The sequence below is a fragment of the Neomonachus schauinslandi genome, chromosome 3 (genome assembly GCF_002201575.2).
Source record: "Neomonachus schauinslandi chromosome 3, ASM220157v2, whole genome shotgun sequence".
Classification (NCBI taxonomy): Eukaryota; Metazoa; Chordata; class Mammalia; order Carnivora; family Phocidae; genus Neomonachus; species Neomonachus schauinslandi.
The window spans coordinates 176,815,214-176,837,820 of NC_058405.1; the positions used below are offsets into that span (position 1 = coordinate 176,815,214).

Genomic DNA, 22,607 nt, shown 5'->3' on the forward strand with positions numbered 1-22,607 from the left:
CAGGCATTTTAAGTCCGAAGCTGAAACAACCAAGTTATTAAATTTTAAAATGTTATTAAGGCCAATAGATGTCTCCAACTGGATCTGTGTTTGAAAATCCAAGATGACTTTTGTAGGCATAAAGAATAACAAAGGATGAATTAGGAAATCTATAATTGTTTCAGGACTTGAATTTTCTATTCTTTTCTTTCCTTTCTTTTTTAACTAGGAGGCTCACAGCATCTCACTGGGGCCCCTCTTTAAACACAACTTGCTGAAGTGTGAAATTCAGTATTACTGGCTCCACCCAGGAGTCAATCTGTAAATACTGGGAAGGACCTCATTAGAACAACACATCGCCTAGAAATAGTCCCACGGCATGGTCTCCAAGAAAGACATTGGAGCGGGGCTCCAGCACGCTCCAGGCAGTTTGTGGGAGTATTTCGTGTGTGTTCTGAAATAGGAAGGAAAGAGGAGCTGGAGAGAAAGAGAAAAAGCCATCATTCAAAGCACATATGCAATGAAGGTTATACTCTTGAAGAGTTAACAGGGAGATTTAAAGGGCTTCTTATGGGTCATTCTTCCCCAGACAATACCCTTTGATATTGCACAAAGACTCGTTAAATCTATCACCAGCCTCTCAGAGCCACACCTGAATTCGAGGACTACTCAGCACTGGTGTCTGCAATGAGGAAAGTGAACACAATTTACGCTTTTTAAGTTCTATGACCTGTGCTCTGGTTACAAGACACTAATTTCCATAGGCTGATATTCTGCCATATTTGTACTCCCTGCTTTCAGCGGAAAACAAGGCAACAAGAATCCCGATTATATACTGTAATGATAATCACGCCCCTATTTTAAAATGGGGAGAAACGAGATGATGTTAGCTTCAAGAATTCCCAAGCCTCCCAAAGCATCCTCCTAGAAAGATTCTTAAAATCGTGCTCTCCTAGAGCCTGTAGGATTTAGTGGGTTTCAGTGCAGACAAGAGCTACACCAACAACTCTTAAGATCATCTAAAATTTTCAGATGGAAAAAAAGAAAGTCTTTGATTATCTTGTAAAGTGGAAAGGAACACTTGGTCAAGTTTAGCTGCATATTCAAAATCCCTCACCCATCTATACACATGTGCCCCTGGCTTTGATAAAGGAAGATGGAGGAAGCTGTGCTCTCTTGCCCATCTTTACACTTTCTGTGCTCAAAATACACACTTATTATGCAAAAAAAAAAAAAAAATTAGGGTTGAGTCAAGAGGCAGATTTACAGCTTGCAGTATGTTATCTAGACAGGCGCAACTCTCCGGGGAGCCATTGAGAGGTTGCCCCTCTCAGTGTTTGTGCTAATGGATGTATCTTACCCAAGCTCCTTCTATACAGTGAACCTGTCGGTGGCAGGCCCCTATTTAATACCCACTGAGAAGCTGAAGCTATGTATTTGTCTTGTTTGTATGCACACATCACCGTCAAAAGGTTCCGAGATAAGGATTTTTTAAAATAAATCATCTACCCCACCGCCTCCATTAAAGAGGTCTTTTTGACAGTGAGGACCAAACTGCCTGAGAAATTCATAGACAGAGGTTCTCAATGGAAGGTGCCAGGCAAAAAGGAGTGGCCCAATCTTCCCTTCTTCCCTCTCCCTGTCCTTGGAAGAGTGATTGCAAAAAAGAACACATATTTCAAATCATTGTCATTTTACCCATAAGATATTTTAGATAGTTAATGTTTTGGAAAGTAGCCCTTGTGCTTTGTCATAAAATAAAATAAGATAAAATAAAATAAGATAAGATAAGATAAAATAAAATAAAATAAAATAGTATAAAAGATGGTTCAGGAGAGCCACAAAGAGTCCCTTTAGAACGAGCTGACCAATTTATAGGAATAGAGGAAGAAGGAATTTAATGTAAGATTTGTTTCTTCAGGGCTGTGCCCTAATTGATGGCCATTTTGCTGACAATTCAGCCAAATTCCCACCGCACTCCGGGTACCCACCTTCCCATGTGAGACCAAATCATTAGTGACATTTTCCAATGAAGCCATGGTGTTCACTAGGCAGGCGACCACACGGATATCTGGCACCACCTTTCTTTTCTGTTATTGTAGTTCTGGGGTAGCCTATGGAATCTTTTTCATTTTTCTGGCACAGGCAAAGGAAGAAAAAGCATGTCTGTGTGTGTGTGTGGGGGGGGGTGAGGGCAAAAGGTGGACACTGGGGGAAGACATTAAAAGAGCTATTTTTAATACTGATGGCTAGAGCTTAGGCTTCCTTATCTTGACAATTAAAATGTAAAACCTAAAAAAAAGAAAAAAAAAAAATCCTCACAAGTCTTTACCTGAAGACAACATATGGAATGCTCTCTTACTGTATACCCACATGAAAACAGCACGCAGACGCTAGCAGGCAGAGAAGGCTCTGTTCGGTGGGCATGACATGCACACGCATTTTAATGAGTCCCTGTAGATTTAAGATCTCTCAGTGCAGGATTAGTCCTGCAGCACAGCTCTTGGTTTTCCTGGTGTTCAAAGGAAAAAACTCTTTAAAGACATTAGTATGGGGTTAATGGGAGGTTTGATAAAGTTTCTCTGGATCTTTTTATTAATGCTCAGTGCAAACTATCTCCAGAGTCTCTCCTGGGCTCCTCTGAGGAGGTAGTCATTTAGCCAGTTGGAGTGATAACTGGTCAAGGTAGAAGCCCATCTAAAACCTTTGCTAGTCCTGCACTGTTCATTTCTCATCTCCGCCCGGCACTTATTTTTCAAATCTCTTGATGGCTTCTCCAGAGGGTGGAAAGTCAGTGTTCGTGTTTGAAGTAACGAGCACAGAAATAGACTGTGAAGTGTTTGGGGTGAAAGCTGGTGAATGAATTTCCCTTCTCACCAAAAAAATAAGTGTATATGAATATGTACATTTATGTAAGAATAAAGGGATAGGAGTGGGAAAACAGTGTCCTCAGTCTTGGGTATAAATAAAACTTTTATTTTCTTGGATGGAAAAACAGTTGACTGTTGAACAGCATGGATCTGAACTGGGCAGGTTCATTTATATGTGGTTTTTTTTTCCAATACAATACTGTACTGTAAATGTATCTTCTCTTCCTTACGAATCCCTTAATAACATTTACTTTTCTGTAGCTTCCTTTATTGTAAGAATACAGTATTTAATATACATAACATAAAAAGTATGTGTTAGGCGCCTGGGTGGCTCAGTCGGTTAAGCGTCTGCCTTCAGCTCAGGTCATGATATCAGGGTCCTGTGATCGAGTCCCACATCGGGCTCCCTGCTCAGCCGGGAGTCTGTTTCTCCCTCTGCCTCTACCCCTCCCCTGGCTAATGCTCTCCTGCTCTCTCGCTTGGTCTCTCTCTCTCTCAAATAAATAAATAAAATCTTTAAAAAAAAAAAGTATGTGTTAATCGATTATTTATGTTATCGCTAAGGCTTCTGGTAACAGTAGGCTATTAGAGTTTTGGGGAATCAAAAGTTATACGTGGATTTTTGACAGTACAGGGTAGGTGCCCTTAACCCCTGCATTGTTCCAGGGTCAGTTGTATTAACATCTTTTAAAAAATGCAAAGCAATTGTTCTCTATATACAATAATTACTAGTATGCTCTATACACACTATTTGTCCAGGCGACTCAGTCAGCCTTGAAGCTGGATAATTTAGTAGGTTCTTCTATTTTTTTCTCCTCCCTAGGACTTGTGGCACCCACCCTGAATACAAATTCATGGACCCCAGTGCCACACCCAAGAGGCTGTGTACCATTGTACATCTCCCAGTTTATTTTATTCTTAATTATGATCATAATTAGTGAGTACACTTAATAATTATAGAGGTGGCAACGATATTCAATAGACATGAAATTATTTTATGTATAACGTTAGAATCAAGAGACTATTCCCTTTAAAAAAAAAAAATTGTACTCCATGTTTTTAAATGTACATTTCTTAGGCATTATGAACTAAACCAGGAGCCCAGAGCTGGATCAGGGCTGTTAATGAGAAAATTGCCACCTGGCTTCTCTGAAGCCCATTGTGTGCTCGTTTGGGCCTATAATTACTCAGGCACAGGAAGGACTCTCTAACCAGCTTCCACCGAGGGATACTAATGATCACATATCAACCACTGGGGACGCGTGAAAAACGTCCCAGGAAAATCTCTTGACGCAGTCGCCCTACAATTTGTTTAAAGATTTTTTAAATGTGTCTTTAGAAACATCTCTGACTTACATTCAGCTAGTTTCATCATGTGTCTTTCCTTTAACTTTCTTAGGAGTAAGAAAAATACATGATTTACTTGAGATCAAGGGCAAACAAGAAATCATCTGAGTGAGGGGATAATGTCGAAGAGCAGTGCCTACGATTATTTAAGAAGAAAATTGCTGCCAGCATCAAGCCAGCCTACAATACTGCTCAGAATGCACGTTTTCAAGAGAACTGAATGCTGCCTTATCAGAACACTCAAGCACGTTCCATGTTATATTTAAACCTGAGTGTCGCTGGGAAAAGATCTGTGGTACAAGACAGCGAAGGCATGCTTGAAATTCGACTTGATTCCCTGAAATCGTGTTTATGTAGCCAAAACCTCTAAAAAAGCTGTCTTGCCAAATATTAAAATTGTTTCGAGGGGCACGCGGGTGGCTCAGTCGGTTAAGCGTTTGCCTTCAGCTCAGGTCCTGATCTCAGGGTCCTGGGATCGAGTCCCACATCAGGCTCTCTGCTCAGCAGGGAGTCTGCTTCTCCCTCTCCCTCTGTCGCTCCCCCTGCTTGTGTTCTCTCTCTCAAATAAATAAATCAAATCTTTGAAAAAAAAAAAAAAACATAAAATCATTCCAAATGTGACATTTACCTAAATGTTAGTCCACCACAACCTTGGCCAGGGTGGTTTCTGACAAATGACCCCAGCAGCTCAGCATCTTTTCAACCTCCTTTCTGACTGTGTTCTTTCTCAATTTAGTACTCCAGAGCAGGGATCGGCAAACATTTTCCCCAAGGATTGAGATGGTTAGTATGTTCGCTGTGGAGGACATTCACTCTCTAAGCTACTCCACTCTGCTGCTGTCCCCGTGGAAGCAGTCTCAGATGATACACCGACCAAGGAGTAGGGCTTCGTTCCTGTAAAACTTCTCCAAGGACACTGAAAATTGAATTTTCTGTAATTTCCAAATGGTGCAAAATATCATTCTTCTTTGGGTTATCTTCAACCCTTTTGAAATAGAGAAACCATTTTTAGTGGGTTATACCCCACCTGGGAGAGGATCAAGATTTGGCTCCTGGGTTATAGTTTGCCAACCTCTGTACCAGGGCACTAACAGAAGTCAGACATTTGTGCTTTAAAAGTATCAACAGAGCTTCCCCCCTCGCTCCCCTTCCTTTTCAAGTTTACAGAAAAGCCTGAGTTCTGGTCACATCTTATTTGGGTATAATGGGTAATATTCCATTACCATTCTCAAAATCACCAGGACGGTGCTTTCTGCCTGTTAATTTGATCACGAACCACACTTGAGGCCACGTTGTACTGCCTGTCACATTTAGCTATGGTTAGGACCACTCCAGGATGACCTTGCTCTTCAAGGTCTTTCACCCCAGGCCAAACTGGACCCCCAGACTTCTCTACCTTCTTCCTGTTCCTTTCCACCCTTAGGTATAATTACACGAGAGCCCCATTACCTGACAACTGCATTCATTTCAATCTAATCAGAGGCAGAATTTAAAGAAGTTTGCCCAGGCCCTTTCTGAAGCTTTCTTCTTCATTTGATATTTATAATTTTGTAGGATTTTTCTTGAAATCACACAAAAATTGTCTAAGCTTCAGACCCCACAAAATCTGGTGCCACTATGCCTCGAGCACATTACCTAACTCAATTGCTCTAAGATGTTTCCCCTTCTCCCACCCTCTCCCTGAAGCTTTCCCCTTACCATGTAGACGACAGGTAGCAATTATACCCAGTGGGGATGAGAATTCCCACTGTTCTCCATTATCCTACTCAAATAACATAATACATCTAATTAAAAGATGACAGAGAAAGAGAGAAAGGGAACCTACCAGTTGAGTAATAAAAGACAGCCTGCCTCTTGCACTTAGTTATTTTCTTTTCTTTACTCATTATTTTGGTTTTATTAAATTTATCGCTACTTGAGAAAGAGTCTGGTGATTGTTTTTACTATAAATAAATGTGTTAATTGACAAACAGCTATTGAATCTCTACTATGGACTGTACAGTGGCATTTCATCAAGGTGTCCTGTCACTTTACCGTTGATGTAGTATTTCCTTTCAGTCTTAATTGTCCATCCTAGAGAACAAGGCCAGTCTAACAAGCAACACCAGCTCACGTGATGACAAAACAACTGGGATTCTTCACAAGAGGTCCCAAAGGGCCGTTTATAGCTGCCTATCCTCTAAGAGCAGTGTAGGGAGCATTCTGTTCCCAGCATGGAGCCATGGAACCAAGCAAAGGCAGGATCTTGATGGAACACTAGGAAGGTCGGCATTTCTATGAAGTCATGAAATCCGTTTTTCAAACGTATCACTAGAGCAGAGTTGCTCAATCTTGGCACTGTGGCCATTTCAAACCAGATGATTCTTTGTTGTGGGGGCTGTCCTGTGTGTGATAGGATGGTTAGCAGCATCCCTGGCTTTCACCCACTAGATGTAATAGCGCTCCCAACTGAGATAACCGAAAATATCTCCAGACATTGACAAATGTCCAGGGAGGCATGTTGAACAACTAACTATACCCGAGATGCAGCTAGCTTACTGTTTCGCCTTTCCAAGGAAATAACTTGGTAGGTGTGGGCTTGGAGGGGTAGAGAGGAGGCAGCATTCGGGTACGTTCTGCTAATTCTGTGGGAGCATTTATCGGAATTTTTCCCATCCTCGAAATTGCCGTTAGAGCCCATTTCTGAACATCCTGTGGAAACAAGCGCTACTTCTTCATGCTCATAGCTCACGACTATATTCTTGGAATTACAGATTTTTAGAATTAGGAAAGATCTTAGAGATCAGCTAGGTTCAAATGATTATGTAATCCACCAAATATCTAACTCCTCCAAACTCCGTGCGTTACAGATGTTTGTCACGAGGACACTGCAGCTGTCCAAGAGAGATCACCAGATGCCATTTCATTGTCAAGTATCTAGAATAGGATCTCATGCAAAATAAAAATCAAAAGTGTGATCACTGGGGCACCTGGCTGGTTCAGTCTGTAGAGCATGTGACTCTCGATCTAGGGGTCATGAGTTTGAGCCCCACGTTGGGTGTAGAGTTTAGGTACGTAGGTACGTGCGTACATACATACACACATACATACATGTGTAATCGTCGTCCCAGGTGCAGTTCAGAGTTAGTAGGGAATACAATCCGTGGCAGTTCATAATGATTTAAAACAAACCAAACAACCTCGAGTGTGATTCGGCCCCAGAGCTGGAAGACAAGGGTAGGGGACTTGGGGGTGGGAAACATGCAAACTGGCTCTGTGATATTAAGATGTACTGCTGGCTGCCATCTCAGCATTTTTAGCAAAACTATTCACAGTTCTGTTGCTTGGCCAGGAAAACCTTGTTTCATTTATACAGCATTTCCCTGTGCCGGTGACACATCCTGTATTCATTTGCCGGAGATGGTCCACTTAAGTAAAAGTAAACCAAAGAAAAGCCATTTAGAAAACAAATCATCCGGCAGTCTGCTTATTCATTTTTCATAAACATCAGAACCATCTCCTCCTAAACAAAAAACACAACAGTCGCTGGAGGATGCCAGACGGGGGAGGGGAAACATAAGTCTCTTGAGGAAGCTCTCTTTGCTCCTTTTGGAAGGTAACGCAGGAAAAGTGACAGGGTAGGGAAGAATTGCCTTTTCCTCGTCTGCTCTTTTCCCAAGGTGACTGGAGCTTCCCACCCTCACCCACTTCCCACTGCTCCTTCCCACTCTTGGCATAGAGGTGGGGCACTGGGGTGGAGGTGGGAGCAGTCCTATGCCTTCTCTGCTCTCCACACCTGCAGACCTATCCAGGGTGAACAACTTCCGTAGCCCAGGCTTTATCCTTGCAGGGAGCCTGCAGTCAGCCAGCGGAGCTAGTCTCTGGGTGACGCCGGCAAGTGTGATTAGAGACAGCCCTTTTGGCCACAGAAATAAAGCTCACATCCTTCAATCAGAGGGTCAGCAATAAAGCTGACATCCTGAGTTCCCTTTGTCTTGGCTCCAGTGTCAACTGGGTTTGAAGTGGGAGTGGGAGGAAAAGCATGATATTTACCTCAACAGTAAGATTTGGGTTAGAATGGTTTAAATAACCATGTGAGAACACCGGCCCATTCACACCACATTCTACAGCCAAATGATCAAAGCTTCGTCAAACATCCATTTCCGCGCCCAGATACTCGAAGTTTGGTTTCACCAATGGGGAGCATGCCAAGCTGAACACAGGGATGCTACTAATTATCCAATCATTGTAAAAGAAAGTAACTTTGTCCTTTCAGGAGCAGGGAGGAGGGTGCTCCCTGGTTTCAGGTAGTGTGGCCCAGACATTAGCTTGGGTGAGTCAGGTCACCTTCACGAACCTGTTCAGCCATGAGAGTCTCAGAGGTGGTGGTGATAAAACCAGGTATCCCAGGAGGGTTTGTGTCTATTTGTTAAGTAAGTTACTGATGAGAGAAAGAACCCTGTGAAAACAGGGCAAAACCAGACAGCCATGAAACGGTGGCTTTTAGGTGGTAATGATAACAATCATTTATTCCATGTATTCCTTCCAGAGTGAGCTATAGGTCTACAGGTGTTCCTAAGGAATTTAGTTTAATGAAATGATAGGAACGACTTCAATTAGAATGTAATTGTGTGTGTGTAAATATGCTTAGGGGAGCTTTGATAGAGTTTATGGTTGCTACATTCACCCAGAATTTTGGCCTAGATTTGCCCTACCATGTAGAAAGGGTTTGTTCATCAAAGATAAACTATTCCGCTGGTATTGAATTAGGGAACTCCAAATCATAGGATAACGAGGCTGTGCTACGCACGTACACAACTCTCTGCTGAGCAAAAGCTTTCTGGCTGGCCACATAGGAGGTCTCCTTATTGAAAGATTTATTTTTAATTTTGAACAGCTTCCCAGCATTACCCACCCTTCATGAAAATTAAAATAGGGAGCTGGAATCTTGTCCTGTTCAGCAAACCTCCTGGCAGGGCTGCTCGCCATGGCAGAGAAAACCTCATTGTGTCAGAGGAATTCCCCCATCCACCTTTCTGTTAGAGCTCAAAGAATCACACCTACATTTTTAATAATACTTGGACTTTTTCCCTCTCCTAACGTTTTTGCACCTTTTCTTCTTTTGAGGATTTTTTAGCCTGTCTTCTTTGGGCTCCTTGGGCCTTCTGGCCTGGTACGAGCTGACATAATCGCTTGGCTCGAATTCTTACGTATATAGTCATAGCCATTCCTACCCCCAAATCTGGGGGAGCCAAGCCTGTCCTCAGCATGTTTCCCAGAGGCTATTCTCTACCAAAGAGAATGACTTCACCTTGTACAGCCTCAAAAGGTCCCTTCCTACTTTTAAATCAGTTAAGAACACGAAGTAGTGATGTGTCTGAGGATAAGTACATCAGGCTGAGCATAAGAATACTGACTGAATCATAAACCAGATTCCCCAGCGGGTGCAGAAAAAGCTGGCAAAGGCAGAGTACTTGGTGATGCTATCAGAACCTCCTAAATCATACTGGTCTTTGTAGAAAAATAAAACCGATTACCATGAACGGTGCTCACCACCTATAGGTGCAGAAATAAAAGACAAAAGCATAACCAGATGCTCTGTTCATGCCGCGTATTTTAAAAGATGTCGCATTTTTATAGCTGAAGCTGCCTTCCAGTCACATTTGCCATTCTCGCTCCAGTTTAAAATCTCACCCCTGTCATAATCTTGTATTTATTCTAGAGAGTTCAGGGCAAAGCGGAAAAATAATGACTTTGGATTGGGACACTGGAATACTTTCCACTATAGGATCAATTAATATGGATATATTTAACTATGGAGTGTACTTACTGAAACATTCATTTAAGAGAGAAGTGCAGTAAGAGGGGACAGGGCTGAGGGCAATTTATAATCCTTTTCCGGTGAAATTTGTTGTTCTTAAGAGCCTCATGAAAGAGTACACCACAGTTCTTTTCTCCTACTCCCATTTAACTCGACAGAAATAAATAACAGGGAGCCAGCAATGTGAGGCAGAGATCCAGGATGGAAAATGAGCTCGAGAAAGCGTGGAAACGTTTTCAGGGGAGGACCTGGAATGAGGGGGTCAGGAGCTGGAGCCTAGAAATGCAGATTGTGATTTGAACTTTGAAATATCTGATATCCAAGACTTTGTTAATAATTCTGCAACTAACTCAGCAGAAACTCTTCATGAACAGAGAATGTTTTCAAGTCTACGGAATTAGAAGAGGAAAGCAATGCCGGAAATGGGGTAAATTAACTCTCCTCTCCCACGTGTCAATTATGGATTCAACTATGAAAGTGGCTGCAAAACCAGTATATGTTTTCAGGAAAATGTTGTCAAACCGCACAGAACACCCATTAAACTATTCATTGTTCCCAGATTTACATGATGATGCCAGCAGAGGTCATTTTTTAAATTCTAAAATACCAAACAAGATCAAAATGATAGCCACTGATGCTTTGGTTGGAAAAGGTAGCAAATGCCGATATAGCACTCTGCGTTGGTAAAAATCAATTTTACAATTCAAGATAATCTGTCAAATGCTCTGATGTCCAACCACGGACCTTGTGATTAAAATGGCTGACACGAATCCCTTACAAGAGAAGTCCAACATGGAGTGACCCAGCTCACTAGACTGCTGTCTCCTTCCAATCAGACACTGTCTTCTAATCTCACTGAATCACCACCATTTAGTATAGGTCATGCTATGCAGTTGGTGTCCAAAAAAATATTTGCTGAGCGAATGCACGTTCTTCTAAGTATCTTTTGTATTACAAAGCAGCTCACAGGTTTATAATTAGATCCATGTGGTTCTACTTCAACTGTAGAACTTTAATATCATTCATGGATACCAACATAAGCCCTCTCTCTCTCTAGATTCATATCATACAACAAAGAAGATCCAATTCCTACCTGCTTGGTTGGTTGTCACAGTGACGGACACGGATTGGTCTGGGCTGGGGTTATACTTGGACACTCCATTCACCGCCCAGATTTCAAATGTGTAATTGGTGTGAGCCAGGAGGTCAGTGATGGAAACTTTGGTGGTCTTCAGGCCATTCTGCTGTGGGGTATAGTGGACCCCACTTCCACAGGGTCGGCACTTGCTGAAATCACCAGCTCCGCATTTCTTGCACACCACATTGTAGGAAATATCCTGGCGGCCACCTGTGTTCTGGGGACTGCTCCATTCCAAGTTCACTGAAGTCTCATTGACATTAGAGATCAAGTTGAGGGGAGCAGACGGTGGGCCTAGAAAAAGAAAAAAAAAAAATTCACGCACACATTATCACACCAAGAACTTAAAACTATCCTTTTGGAATTGCTCAGAGTTTATATTATTCTCTGCAGCTATAGGAGGTAAGGTGTGGGCCCATGTGGCCAAGAAAGCAGAAAGCGGATCAGGCCAGCGAAAACAGATCTTTTAAAAGAACCACATGAAAGAAGGCTGCCTGTATGTCATTTTCAATCCTGTGCAAACAACAGTAGCGCTGATTGCCACTTGGAGATGTAGTGCATCTCGACATCAAATGGGCTTCCAGTGCGGGCCTCTCTTTGAAGCAGCAGGAAAATACCAGAACTTATCTAGTTTTTATCTCATTATCTGAAAACAGGCATATGAATGTGATTCTAGTTCCCAGGGCCACGGTGGGACTCTGCTAAAGTAATAGTTATCTACCACTTTTGAAGCTACATCACGGTTCCCAAGTACAGCATGTCCTCAAGATGGAAGAAAATTAACTGAATTGTATAGATATGCCTCTTCGGTTCAACACAGTAGTTGAGAGCTCAGTTCTTTATACGTAATTCGTAGGAACTGGTGTGACCTGGTTGCAGAGATGTCAAAGATAAAGTTGTTGGGAGATCTCAACTTGAGGCAGAGATTGCGCAAAGGCTCCCAGGCCCCGCGTCCTGCCCTCCAGCGACCCAAGGCTGCACAGGGCCCTTTGAAGCAAACTCATTCCCACCGACATCAAAGTGTTTATGAAACACAAATGGTGCTGGTGGCTGTTTCGAAAACAGAACTGACTGCAAACAACATAGTGGTTGGTTTTAAAGATAGTAGTAAAAAAAAAAAAAAAAAAAATAGAGATCCATGCTGAACCCTTTTGCTTCTTGCTGTAGATTCATCTTCACATGCCAAGAAGCTGTTAACATGCACTGCCTTCAAGGAGAAGAATCGGGGTGGGAGAAGGGAGGGAATGTTCCTGGTCTGAGCCACTTCCAAAGGTTGAAAAGACACCTGCCACACTTTAATGAAAAATACCTACTCAATGGAACACATGGAAAGTCCTCTTTTTTCCTTCCTCTTTCCCATTTTGGTCTTGCAAGAAAAGAACCAGAGTGAGTTTTAATGAAAATTTGAGGTTTCTTGCTCACTGTATTTATTCTATTTCTAATTTACTTGCACTGACTGCTTTGAGGGAAATGTTTTGTGTTCGTCAGGAAAAGGAAGTTACGGGAGGCCTGTATGAACTAGGAAGAAGCTTTAGCTAGTCAACCATAATGGAATGTGTTGTTCCAAAGTAGCCATTGAGCGGGAATTGAAAGAGGTAACCTATTAATCAGGAGTCATACTCAATATTTATTACTTAGCTCACGCTGATGAATGGCTAAAGGATTTTGGTGGTAACGCCGAATAAGGGTAATCCACTCTCCGTTTCTCTTCATAAAGCTTACTTGAAGACTCTCACAAAGCAAGCAGGAACTCCCAATCTCCCCTTGAGACTAATTACCAACAACCTCTCTTAGTTTTGAGATCTGCTCCCCGTCAGTGTTGTAAAATATGTGTTTAAAAGTAAGACTACCCCACAGAAGTCTGCAGGAAAAAAATGCAAATTTCTTTCTTCTTTAGATTTCAAATTTATAGCTATGGTCCTTAATGCATTGACTGGACTATAATAAAGATAAATAAATGGTTTCTGAATAAACGAACACAGTTATTTAAAATTACAGGGTCCTAGAGACAGACAGGATGTTAAAGATCATTTGGTCAAATAACTTCATTTTAAAGATGAAGGAACTGAGATACAGTAAGTGGATCTGCTAATAGTGAATTTCATGCAATTTAACTAGTGACAAAATCAGATTAAAATCCAAAAGTACTAACTCCCACTCTGGGGTTATTTCCACTCCCTTATGGGGCCCCCCATCAAAGGTATAATAACAACAAAATCAGTAGTTTCAGCCAAAGTTTGAGATGTAAAGGTAGGAAAAGGGAAGGTGCATTTTCAATCCTGCTCAAATTCTAGAGATGCTCGCCACCACAGTGAAATCCATTAGCAGTCTGCCGCTAAAGCTGACCACAGCATGGTTTATAAAATGGGTCAGCCACTGGTTCTTATTTTGCTGTGACTTCCAGGGTTAAATACGAGTGACTCTTAAATCCATTAACCTCCTTGCCAAGGTTCCTAGTCCACTTTCACATGGGAAAATGTGACACAATGAATCAAGCAATGCAGAAGCAAAAAGTCAGTAATTAGTATGTAGGACAGGGCATGGCAGTGTCTAAACAGAGAAGAAATGGAGCAGAAAAGGAAATGGTCACAGGACTCAGAGATAGAACACTGCCCTGTGGGGGGGGTGGGCCCAGGGAGGGGCGGGGAGAGATGCTGCAGGATTTCAAAATGGAGTGCTGGACCAAAACAAGTGGTAGCCTGCAACAGCCTTCTTCCTTTGGACAATGATTCTTAAAGAAGACCCTGGGGTAGATGCTAAAAGGAAGACAGGACAGGATGAGGCAAGTTCAAATTCAGGGATGCCTCCGTGAGTGGTTTGGTGAATTGCACCGCACATGTTTTGTGTGTTGCTGCCATAGGGAGTGATGTTACATGGGCTTCAAAACTGGACAAAAGCAGAGTTTTGTTTTGTGGGGTTTTGTGCAGAACAGGGGAGCGGAGGTAAAAATGCCCACCCAGGACGATTATAACAGCGTTCTGCAAAGGCCTAGGAAAAAGCTCAAGCTTTATACGTTAAAATCCTAATGGTGGATTAGGTTTGCAGGATCGTGGTTTTCTTTCTTTTTCTTTTTTTTTAAACTTGTGTCAATTAAAAGATGGTAAGTATATTTCCATTTATAAGGAGGGGCCATCTGTTCCTCAGAAAAGACAGTAATCTCAAGACAAGGAAAATACACACTTGAATACAACCAAAAGTCCAGCCAGACCCAGCAGTCATACTTAATATAATAGAAGCACCTTAAAACCATTACCTGTAGAAATGGCTAGCAGGAAAAGAAAAGAGTGTTTGCATAACGTGGGCTCTCTCAGTAAATACAAGGAATCCAGGAGGGAAAAACTTAACTCTCCGACTATTCTGTCTTTTGTTTACATAAGTAGTGTATCTGGATATTTGGGAACAAGTAAATTTCTGACAAGTGATTGTGCCTTTCTCATCAGAAATCTGTCCACCTGCAAGTAAGTCTCCAATTACAAATACGAGATCTAGAACAAAATGGGATAACCATACCATTTGTTTAATCTTCTAGTCACCATTTTGAGATCATATCTACTGAGCATACAGCGTCAGGGAGCTTACAGGTCGTGTGCATGGCAGGATTCTGTCCTTCCCAAAACTCCTCACTACTAGCCCATATATAGGACTGGCAGCAATCCTGCTTATGGTATTGCTCCACATTTCAGGTCACCTTTATTTCTATGTCTTACTCTGTTCGGAACATGCAATGGGGTCTTGCTATTCAGACATACACTGCTTATCTGTATCTATCACCGGGTCTATCTGCACCTCAAGAGGGTTGATATCTTCGTCATTTCCCAGTGTCTCCCCTGATTCCCCGTTCAGAGCAAGCTCAACAAATGTTTGAGGCGTCGACAAATGAATGAATGACTAGACAGAAAACTAACAGAGTCCTCTAATGCATCTGAGGCCAACTACCTATGGTGTGTAAATTAATACAGCCTTCCCTGAACTAAAGCTGGAATGGTCAGCTTTTCCCATAGAGACTCGTTAGCATTAAGCCCTGTAAAGGAGTATCTCGATGTATCCAGTTTAATTCAAGTTCCCCTTTTCTAGAATTTAAAAATACTTTGGAAAAAGTCAGTAGGGCTGTATATCATAACTTAGTGGTTACTCCTGTTGGGAGGGACTTACGGACTCTTTTGTTTATTCAACAGGCACTTACTGAGTATTTGTCACCTGCTCTAGAAGATGGAGAGAAAAAGAAATCTGATTCATTTTGATGCTTTCCTGGATAAGCGAAAGAGGAGAAGGCAGGGAAGGAAAAGGCTAAAGGAAGCTAAATATGGTGAGCACAGGAGGTGTAGAGCAGGCTCTCTGCTCGCTCTCATCATTTTTATAGCTCCATTACCAGCCAGTGTGGCTGGAGCACTAAACGTGGGCATCATGGGGTGCCTGGCTGGCTCAATTGGTAGAGCGTGCAAGTCCTGATCCCAGGGTTCGAGCCCCACGTTGGTGTCGAGATTCCTTAAAAATAAAATCTTAAAGGGACGCATGGGTGGCTCAGTCGGTTGGGCGTCTGTCTTCAGCTCGGGTCATGATACCGGGGTGCTGGGATCGAGCCCCGCATCGGGCTCCCTACTCGGCAAGGAGTCTGCTCCTCCCTTTCACTCTGCCCCTCCCCCCCCATTTGTGCTCCCTCTCTCTTTCAAATAAATAAATAAAATCTTTAAAAAATTGAAAAATAAAATCTTAATAAATAAATAAAATTTAAAAAAATATGGGCTCCATCTCAAAAGTTTTGTTAATTTAGGATTGGTTGTTAATGACTTTCTTTCCCCATCTTGGTTCCAGGTGATGGTTTATTCAGGTTTGAAGCTATGGAAAACTTCGTATCTGAAGAAAAGTTGATTTTCACATTTTCAAAAGGCAGGCTGGTATTTTCCTTATTAACCTTTGTAGAACCACAGTTTTCCTTCACATTTTATTTTTACCATCAAAATTAAGACATTTTTAAATACAAATCAATCAAATGCTGAAGTGTATGTAAGGAGAAAGAAAGAGCTTTCCTTTCCTTTATTTTTTTTTTACTTCCTTGGAATTCACATATTAAAATCCCTCTCTGCCTCCAAGAATGGGGCTAGGATGTTAAACTCTTCTAAATTTCTCACGTTTAGAATGCCCTTCACATTTTAAATATAATTTAGTGGCATAGATAGTAATAGCTCTGCTCCCAGAACCAAAAGTCAAATGCAATAATCCTTAACCTACAAATCGTCTACAGCAGAATTCAACAAAATCTGCTCTGTGATGGGACCGATAGAGAGTCAATATTTCAGGCTTTATGTGCCACACATTCTCTGCAGCCACTATTCTACTCTTCACGGTACCGCGAACGAAGCAAGCGACAGCATAGAAACAAATGGATGTGCCTGTGTCCCCGAGAAAATTTTATTTGCAAAACCCAGGGGCCGTTGAATTTGGCATTCAGGCTATAGCTTGCCAACCCCAGCTGCTGAGAAGTCATCAGGAGCAACGTACTGGCCCCTCAAAAAGATGCTCAGAGGAAGCCTCAAAATTTGTCACATGAATTCTAGGGACTTCCAGCACACCCCGAACCTATCTAGACAGCTCGGGGTAAGGACCCCTGATTTACACCTTCATACAGCCCTGGCTTCTGAGGTGGAAATTACATCTACCTTCCCTGACTCAGGAAGAAATAAAATATGTGAAATATTATGGCCTATTTCTTGAGTTTCTCAGTGCTCTGAAAGAAATGGGTGCTGTATTCCTGCCACTGTGGATAAATTGAATGAACATCCATTTGCTTCACTGGTGTGAAATACTTTCTTTCTGGCACAGCAGGTTCTGGTGAAAGGTGCTACAATGGGTAATTATTATTTTCTGGTGGGATGTCAAGTTGCATTCAGTTGACAGGAGTCTGACAGTATGAAGTCCCAAAGAAGCTGTAGCCAAATTACAGCAAAAGCAAAGGACTATCATATCATATAATAAAATATCACATCATGTGATATCATAAAAGGAATCTTGATCTTCCTTAACCCATCATGTGCTCTCTTCTGGGAAAAGACAACCTTCCAGAAATAAAGCACACACTATCTGGAGAAGCTGAGTGAATGTGACATTTAAGAAGGGTGATATTCCAAGTATAAAAGAAAATTCCAGTAATTCTACAAATCTTAGTTCTTCCCTCCTGTGTATCAGACTAAAGTGTAATTCCTGAGTAGTTCAGAGAACACACTTACTGGCTTAAGTCAGGATTTAAAGTAGCCCCATGCAGGAGAACTGATGTTACCACAGCCACATGAAATCTGTATGAGCCTTACTTACATAATAAGGTCATCGGAAAGGGACCAGCCAACACTGAACCTAAAGTCCTAAATGCCTCCGATGTGAATGAGGAGTTTGGTATGAACCATTCCATGGAAAGTCAAGGTCAAATTAAGTGCTCCCTATGTACCCCACCCCCAACCCACAAGTCCGATTAAACGCATTTTTTTGTTCTTATAGAAAGCAACTGGAACTGCAGCAAAAATAGAAAGAAAAAGGTGGACGCTGTGCTCACTGCGGCTAGAAGTGGGTTCTGCTGAAGGGTTTAAATCCACATGGACACATGGGTCTAATATGCCACATCAGCCTGAAATTGCTATTTCTTATAACAACTGTGAAAGCGCTAACAGACTCTAGAGCCTAGGGGAAAAAGAAATCAAGTTGAAAGTACCCATTACTGGGGCACCTGGGTGGCTCAGTCGGTTAAGCCTCTGACTCTTGATTTTGGCTCAGGTCATGATCTCAAGGTTGTGAGATGGAGCCCCACGCGAGGCTCCACACTCAGCCCAGAGTCTGCTTGGGATTCTCTCTCTCTCCCTCTGCCCCTCCCTCCACTCACGCAAGCTTTCTCTAAATAAATAAATAGATAAATAATAAAATCTTTTTAAAAATACCCATTTTTAGCACAACTCTAGACATGTTGCTCATAGATTTTAGACTTGGTAGCTCTGCCAGGAATTCTCTCCCCTGGCTTTCTCAATGGCTGCCTCCTTACTCCTCAGGGGTCTCAGCTCAGATCCTCCCTCCTCCCTCCTGACTACTCCATGCAAAGTGAAATGCTCCCTTTTCCCCTCATTGTGTGCTATCCCATCATCTTGTCTTTTTTCCTTCTTGTGAGAATTTTAAATCCTCTTATTTAGTACTTATATTCCCATTAGAACAGAGATATTTTTTTCTGGTTCAGGAGTGTAACCCTAGCTCTTAGGAAGATGCCAAATATACCGTAGATACCCAGTAAGTACCTACTGGACAAATAAGCGAATTCATGAAGATTCCTTAACCCAGTGCAGCTCATTCCTCAGAAGCATCACCACCATAGCACTTGTGCATGTTGCGAAAGCATACCCCCCCAAAAAAGACAATCGCAGGTTAGAAGGTTGAAAAATTCAAGTCTGCAGCCGAAGCAATGAGATAGTTGAGAGGCAGAGTAGCTGGGCTCCCGTCAAGAGGGGTTTCCAGAGCTCTCACAGACATTTAATATGTAACGGATTTTTAATCACCATTTTAAAATTCAATGCCTGAGCCATGAAATTAATTCTGGTTGTGGAAAGTAACATTCCCCAAGAGCACGGGCAGAAACCTGACTCTTAAGTGGTCAATTTCTTCAACTGCGACTACTGTCACCCTACAAAAACACCAGGGCAACCAGGACAAGACAGATCTTCAGAGGAAGAGGGGCTGTGGGTCTCAAGTTCCACTTCATAAGGCTTCATTAATCATGTACAACTTTGGGATGGTCAATAATACTTCACTGCCTTTGCTGTAAAACCCTCCAACCCTCCAGATAAGCCCATGTTAATCTCTCTCCAGCTGAAAGACAGGCTCTAAGGCAGAGTCAATAGTTGGGGTGTGTACGTTTTGACAGAAATGAAGCCCACGCCTCCTCCCAGGATGGCTGTATATGTTGCCGCCATTAATTTCTTTCTCTCTTCTTGCTGCTGTGGGTTAGTTTACATAAAGACTGCTGTTCAGGGACTCCCCTCCTGAGATCGATGGACGGTGCATAACCTTTGCTCATGGCAGTTTATGTGGTTTAATGATGAAGAGACCCAAAGCATAACTGCCCATTATTTAAAAAACAAAACCATTTGGATGCATCAATCACTTATTCCGCCATGAAAAATTATTGGCTTCCTATCAAGGTAAGTTCTTGCTGTCATTTTGCCACTACCCTATTTTTCTGGTGCATCTATTTTAACATCTTCCTCTCCAGGAACCTTTGTCCTTCCTGGGTTAATTGAGGTTTTGCTTTATTTATTTTAAGATGACTAGTTTATGGCTGAAGTACTTTCAAAAGTAAACTCCCAGTTAGCCATGAGGAAGCTATAACGTGAAAGACTGAGAAAAGTGATTTTTTTTTTTTCCAAAATGAACTTTAGAATTAGGTAGCCTGCGAATTAATTGACATTTCTTGCAAAGCGGTTTTTCATACTTTATCTTATTTAATCCTCACAATAAAATCTGACAAACAGTATTTATTAGCCTCAGCCAACTGATGACCAAAACGAAGATAAGAAAACGTTAAGCAAAGTCGCCCAAATTAACACCACCCAAACGTGCAAAGCTATTACAATCCAAAGGGAAAAAAAAAGAAAGAACAAGTACGAATTTTTTGTGGAACATTCCTCGCTTTCTCACTTCACCCCCGAGTAACATTTCTCCTGGCTTCCCTGTCCTTCATGCTGAAGTCTGCTGGCATTACTTCCTGGATGGTGCGCTTGCCTTAGATGAGTTATCTTCTCTCTCTGGTAACTTCTCGCTCTCTAAGTTCCACTGAAGAGGGTAATTAGGAGTTTCTGTTAAAGGCTCTTTCCCTGGGGGGAGGGGGAGAGGTCACAGGAGGGTGGGGGGGCAATCGTGTCTATGCAATGAGAGAGACTCTTCTCTCAGTCTTCTGCTGAGCTGTAGATAGAACAAGAGTCAACTCTGGGTGGAAAATCAAAATGCTGATAGCAAAGAAGGTAACCAGTGCTCACCCCAGGGGATCTCAGCAAAATGTGTAACTGACCCTGTTTCACAGAAGCATGCTGTGCACAACCACTGTATGACTTCCGTGAACAGTGTCAAAAATGTTACCCAGAAATGACAGTGCTGAGTTGATACCAAGCCACTCTTAATTATTCATGGTGGTGGGAAAATCGCAAGGGCCTGCCTAAACGGCATTGGCAGATTATTCAAGCCTTTCAAGGGGGGGATCTGTCAGTGTTCCTCAAACCTAGGGATTTGCCAGTTGAATCCACATGATACTATTAATCCCTATAAATGTCCACATTGAACTGTTTATCTGTATAAAATGAGAAGTAGGTTGGAGGGTAAAGAGAAGGCTAGAATAGTGTTGTTTTAAAACAAATAATTTGGGTGGCTCCGTCAGTTAAACAGCCGACTCTTGATTTTGGCTCAGATCACAATCTCAGAGTTCCAGGATCGAACCCCATGTTAGCCCACTCAGCAGGAAGTCTGCTTGAGGTTCTCCCTCCCTCTCCCTCTGCTCCTTCCCCCACTTGTGCGTGCGCACGTTCTCTCTCCCTCTCAAATAAGTAAATAAACCTTTAAAAATAAATAAATAAAACAAATAATTCAATGAGATGATACCTGATCCTTATTAAATGTCCTGAAGCTTTTTAAAAATTTTACAAAAAAAACAAATGGCAAGTGATCAGCCTGGGATCCATCCAGTCCCTTCCAGTAAGCATTATCTGGTGATCTTTTCCCCCTGTATCCCTTTGGACAAGAGTATGCACTTGAGTTCTCTAAAGGTGCTTTTTTTCTATTAGTCAAAATACTGAAAGGCAATCAGAAAGGAAGAGACAAGGATGTGGGTTACTCACTAGTTGATGTCAGACTGAACTATTGAGATCTAACCAAAGAAGCACCTAAAAAAATGGAACCTGTTGAGGACTGCATCTGAAACATCAAAACCTTTGATTGCTCTTATCTGTTTGGTACTGTCCAGGGGCAGGCATATTACTTGGCTTATCAAAGGATTACCAGGCAGGCAGCAAGACCATACATTCTGAACTAAAAACCCTTTCACAGAATCTAGCAATGGGGGAGCTGGTGTCTCAATCTTGAGTTTTTATCCCATGACAAATGGAATGTAGTATGAAATTGTATTCTCATATCACAAATTTGATAAATGATATGAAATAACAAATTGCCCTGTAAATCTTGGATCCAAAAATTTTCATAAAAATATGTTCACAAAAATGATTGATTAGATAGATGATAAAATGTGATATGGTTAAAGATCAACCAATGGATTAACAAAACTTCAGGAATCTTTGGCCTTTGTTCTCACTCTTGTACCAACTAGTCTTTCACTAGAGCTAACCACGCTCTCGTTGATCAATTTCACAAAGCCTCCTTCCGCCCATCATTATACTATTAGTTACTTGAAGCTCTAGAGCAAAGAGATATATGCTTTTGGGTGGGGAAAACAATGTAGTTGACTTGAAACCGAAGGCTACCTTTTATGCTATGGTTTATACATTAAAGACTCATGGCAGACATCCCTCCCAAAATCCCTTAGCCAGACTGTTAAGCATGTAAATCTTTGGTGCAGAGAATTGAATCGAACATCAGTGGCACCTTCAAGGGCTTGTTTGAAAATGGATGTGAGATTTCCAAAATTAAAGCACTTAAAAAAAAAAAAAAAAAAAGTATCTCTCTTCTCCTGACCTTGGAAACAAGTAAGGACGATGTTATTTTAATTTGCATTCAAATTTTAACAACACAGTCATACAACACCACTGGGATCCACATTGGGTTTCCACTGAAGATTGCTCATCATTTCATTATGGTTCATTATGTTGATAACTGTCAGAAAGCATTAGAAGTGAGGGCTTTGAGTAATAGAACTGAAATGGTAATTTTAAAACAATACACTTTCTGGAGGAAATACAGTGACGCACTAAATTTAATTAGAAAAGGCAAGTGTAAAGACAAAGTAAGTGATGTTTGCTGTTTGGAGCTAAGCTATTTCAATTTCTTGATAACCCAAACCTGCAGAAAGCTTTTTCAAATCAGGACTTTTCGTCATAGATCTTGGTAAATGTGCCCTCATTAGCTCAAAGCTTCTCCGGTATGAATTGTCTTAAGAGCTGCAAATTTGGAATATTTTAGGCCATGCCTAAGTATCAATCAATTACTCTTTGTTTGTTTGGGACAGCTGACTGAATTATTCAAGGCCATTTACTTGGAGACAGATTTGTGAAGGCCCTTCAAGCTGGCAATCTAAAACAATAATCTCTTATTTACGGAGCGCTCCAATCAGGAGGTTCTAAGAAGTTTCACCAAACAAGTTAAATAAAAAGTACCCAAAAGCACAGGACAGATTTCCAATTGAAAAATACAGAACACCATCCTGGTAATGGTGCTCAGAAGGAAAGGTGGCAAAATAACAAATTAGCTCTTTCTCTCTAGATATACAAAGGCAATTTACTTC

General features: G+C 41.7%; 1 protein-coding gene across 3 annotated transcripts in view; it reads right to left on the minus strand.

The window, feature by feature from the left end:
* The window catches only part of EPHA4 (EPH receptor A4), a 140,845-nt gene that overhangs the window by 49,066 nt on the left and 69,172 nt on the right, over nucleotides 1-22,607 (minus strand). For all 3 annotated transcript variants that reach the window (XM_021703231.1, XM_044913762.1, XM_021703232.2), the window contains exon 5: nucleotides 11,090-11,428. In XM_021703231.1, coding sequence (XP_021558906.1) covers nucleotides 11,090-11,428 — 339 coding nt within the window. The remainder of the gene's footprint in view (nucleotides 1-11,089; nucleotides 11,429-22,607) is intronic.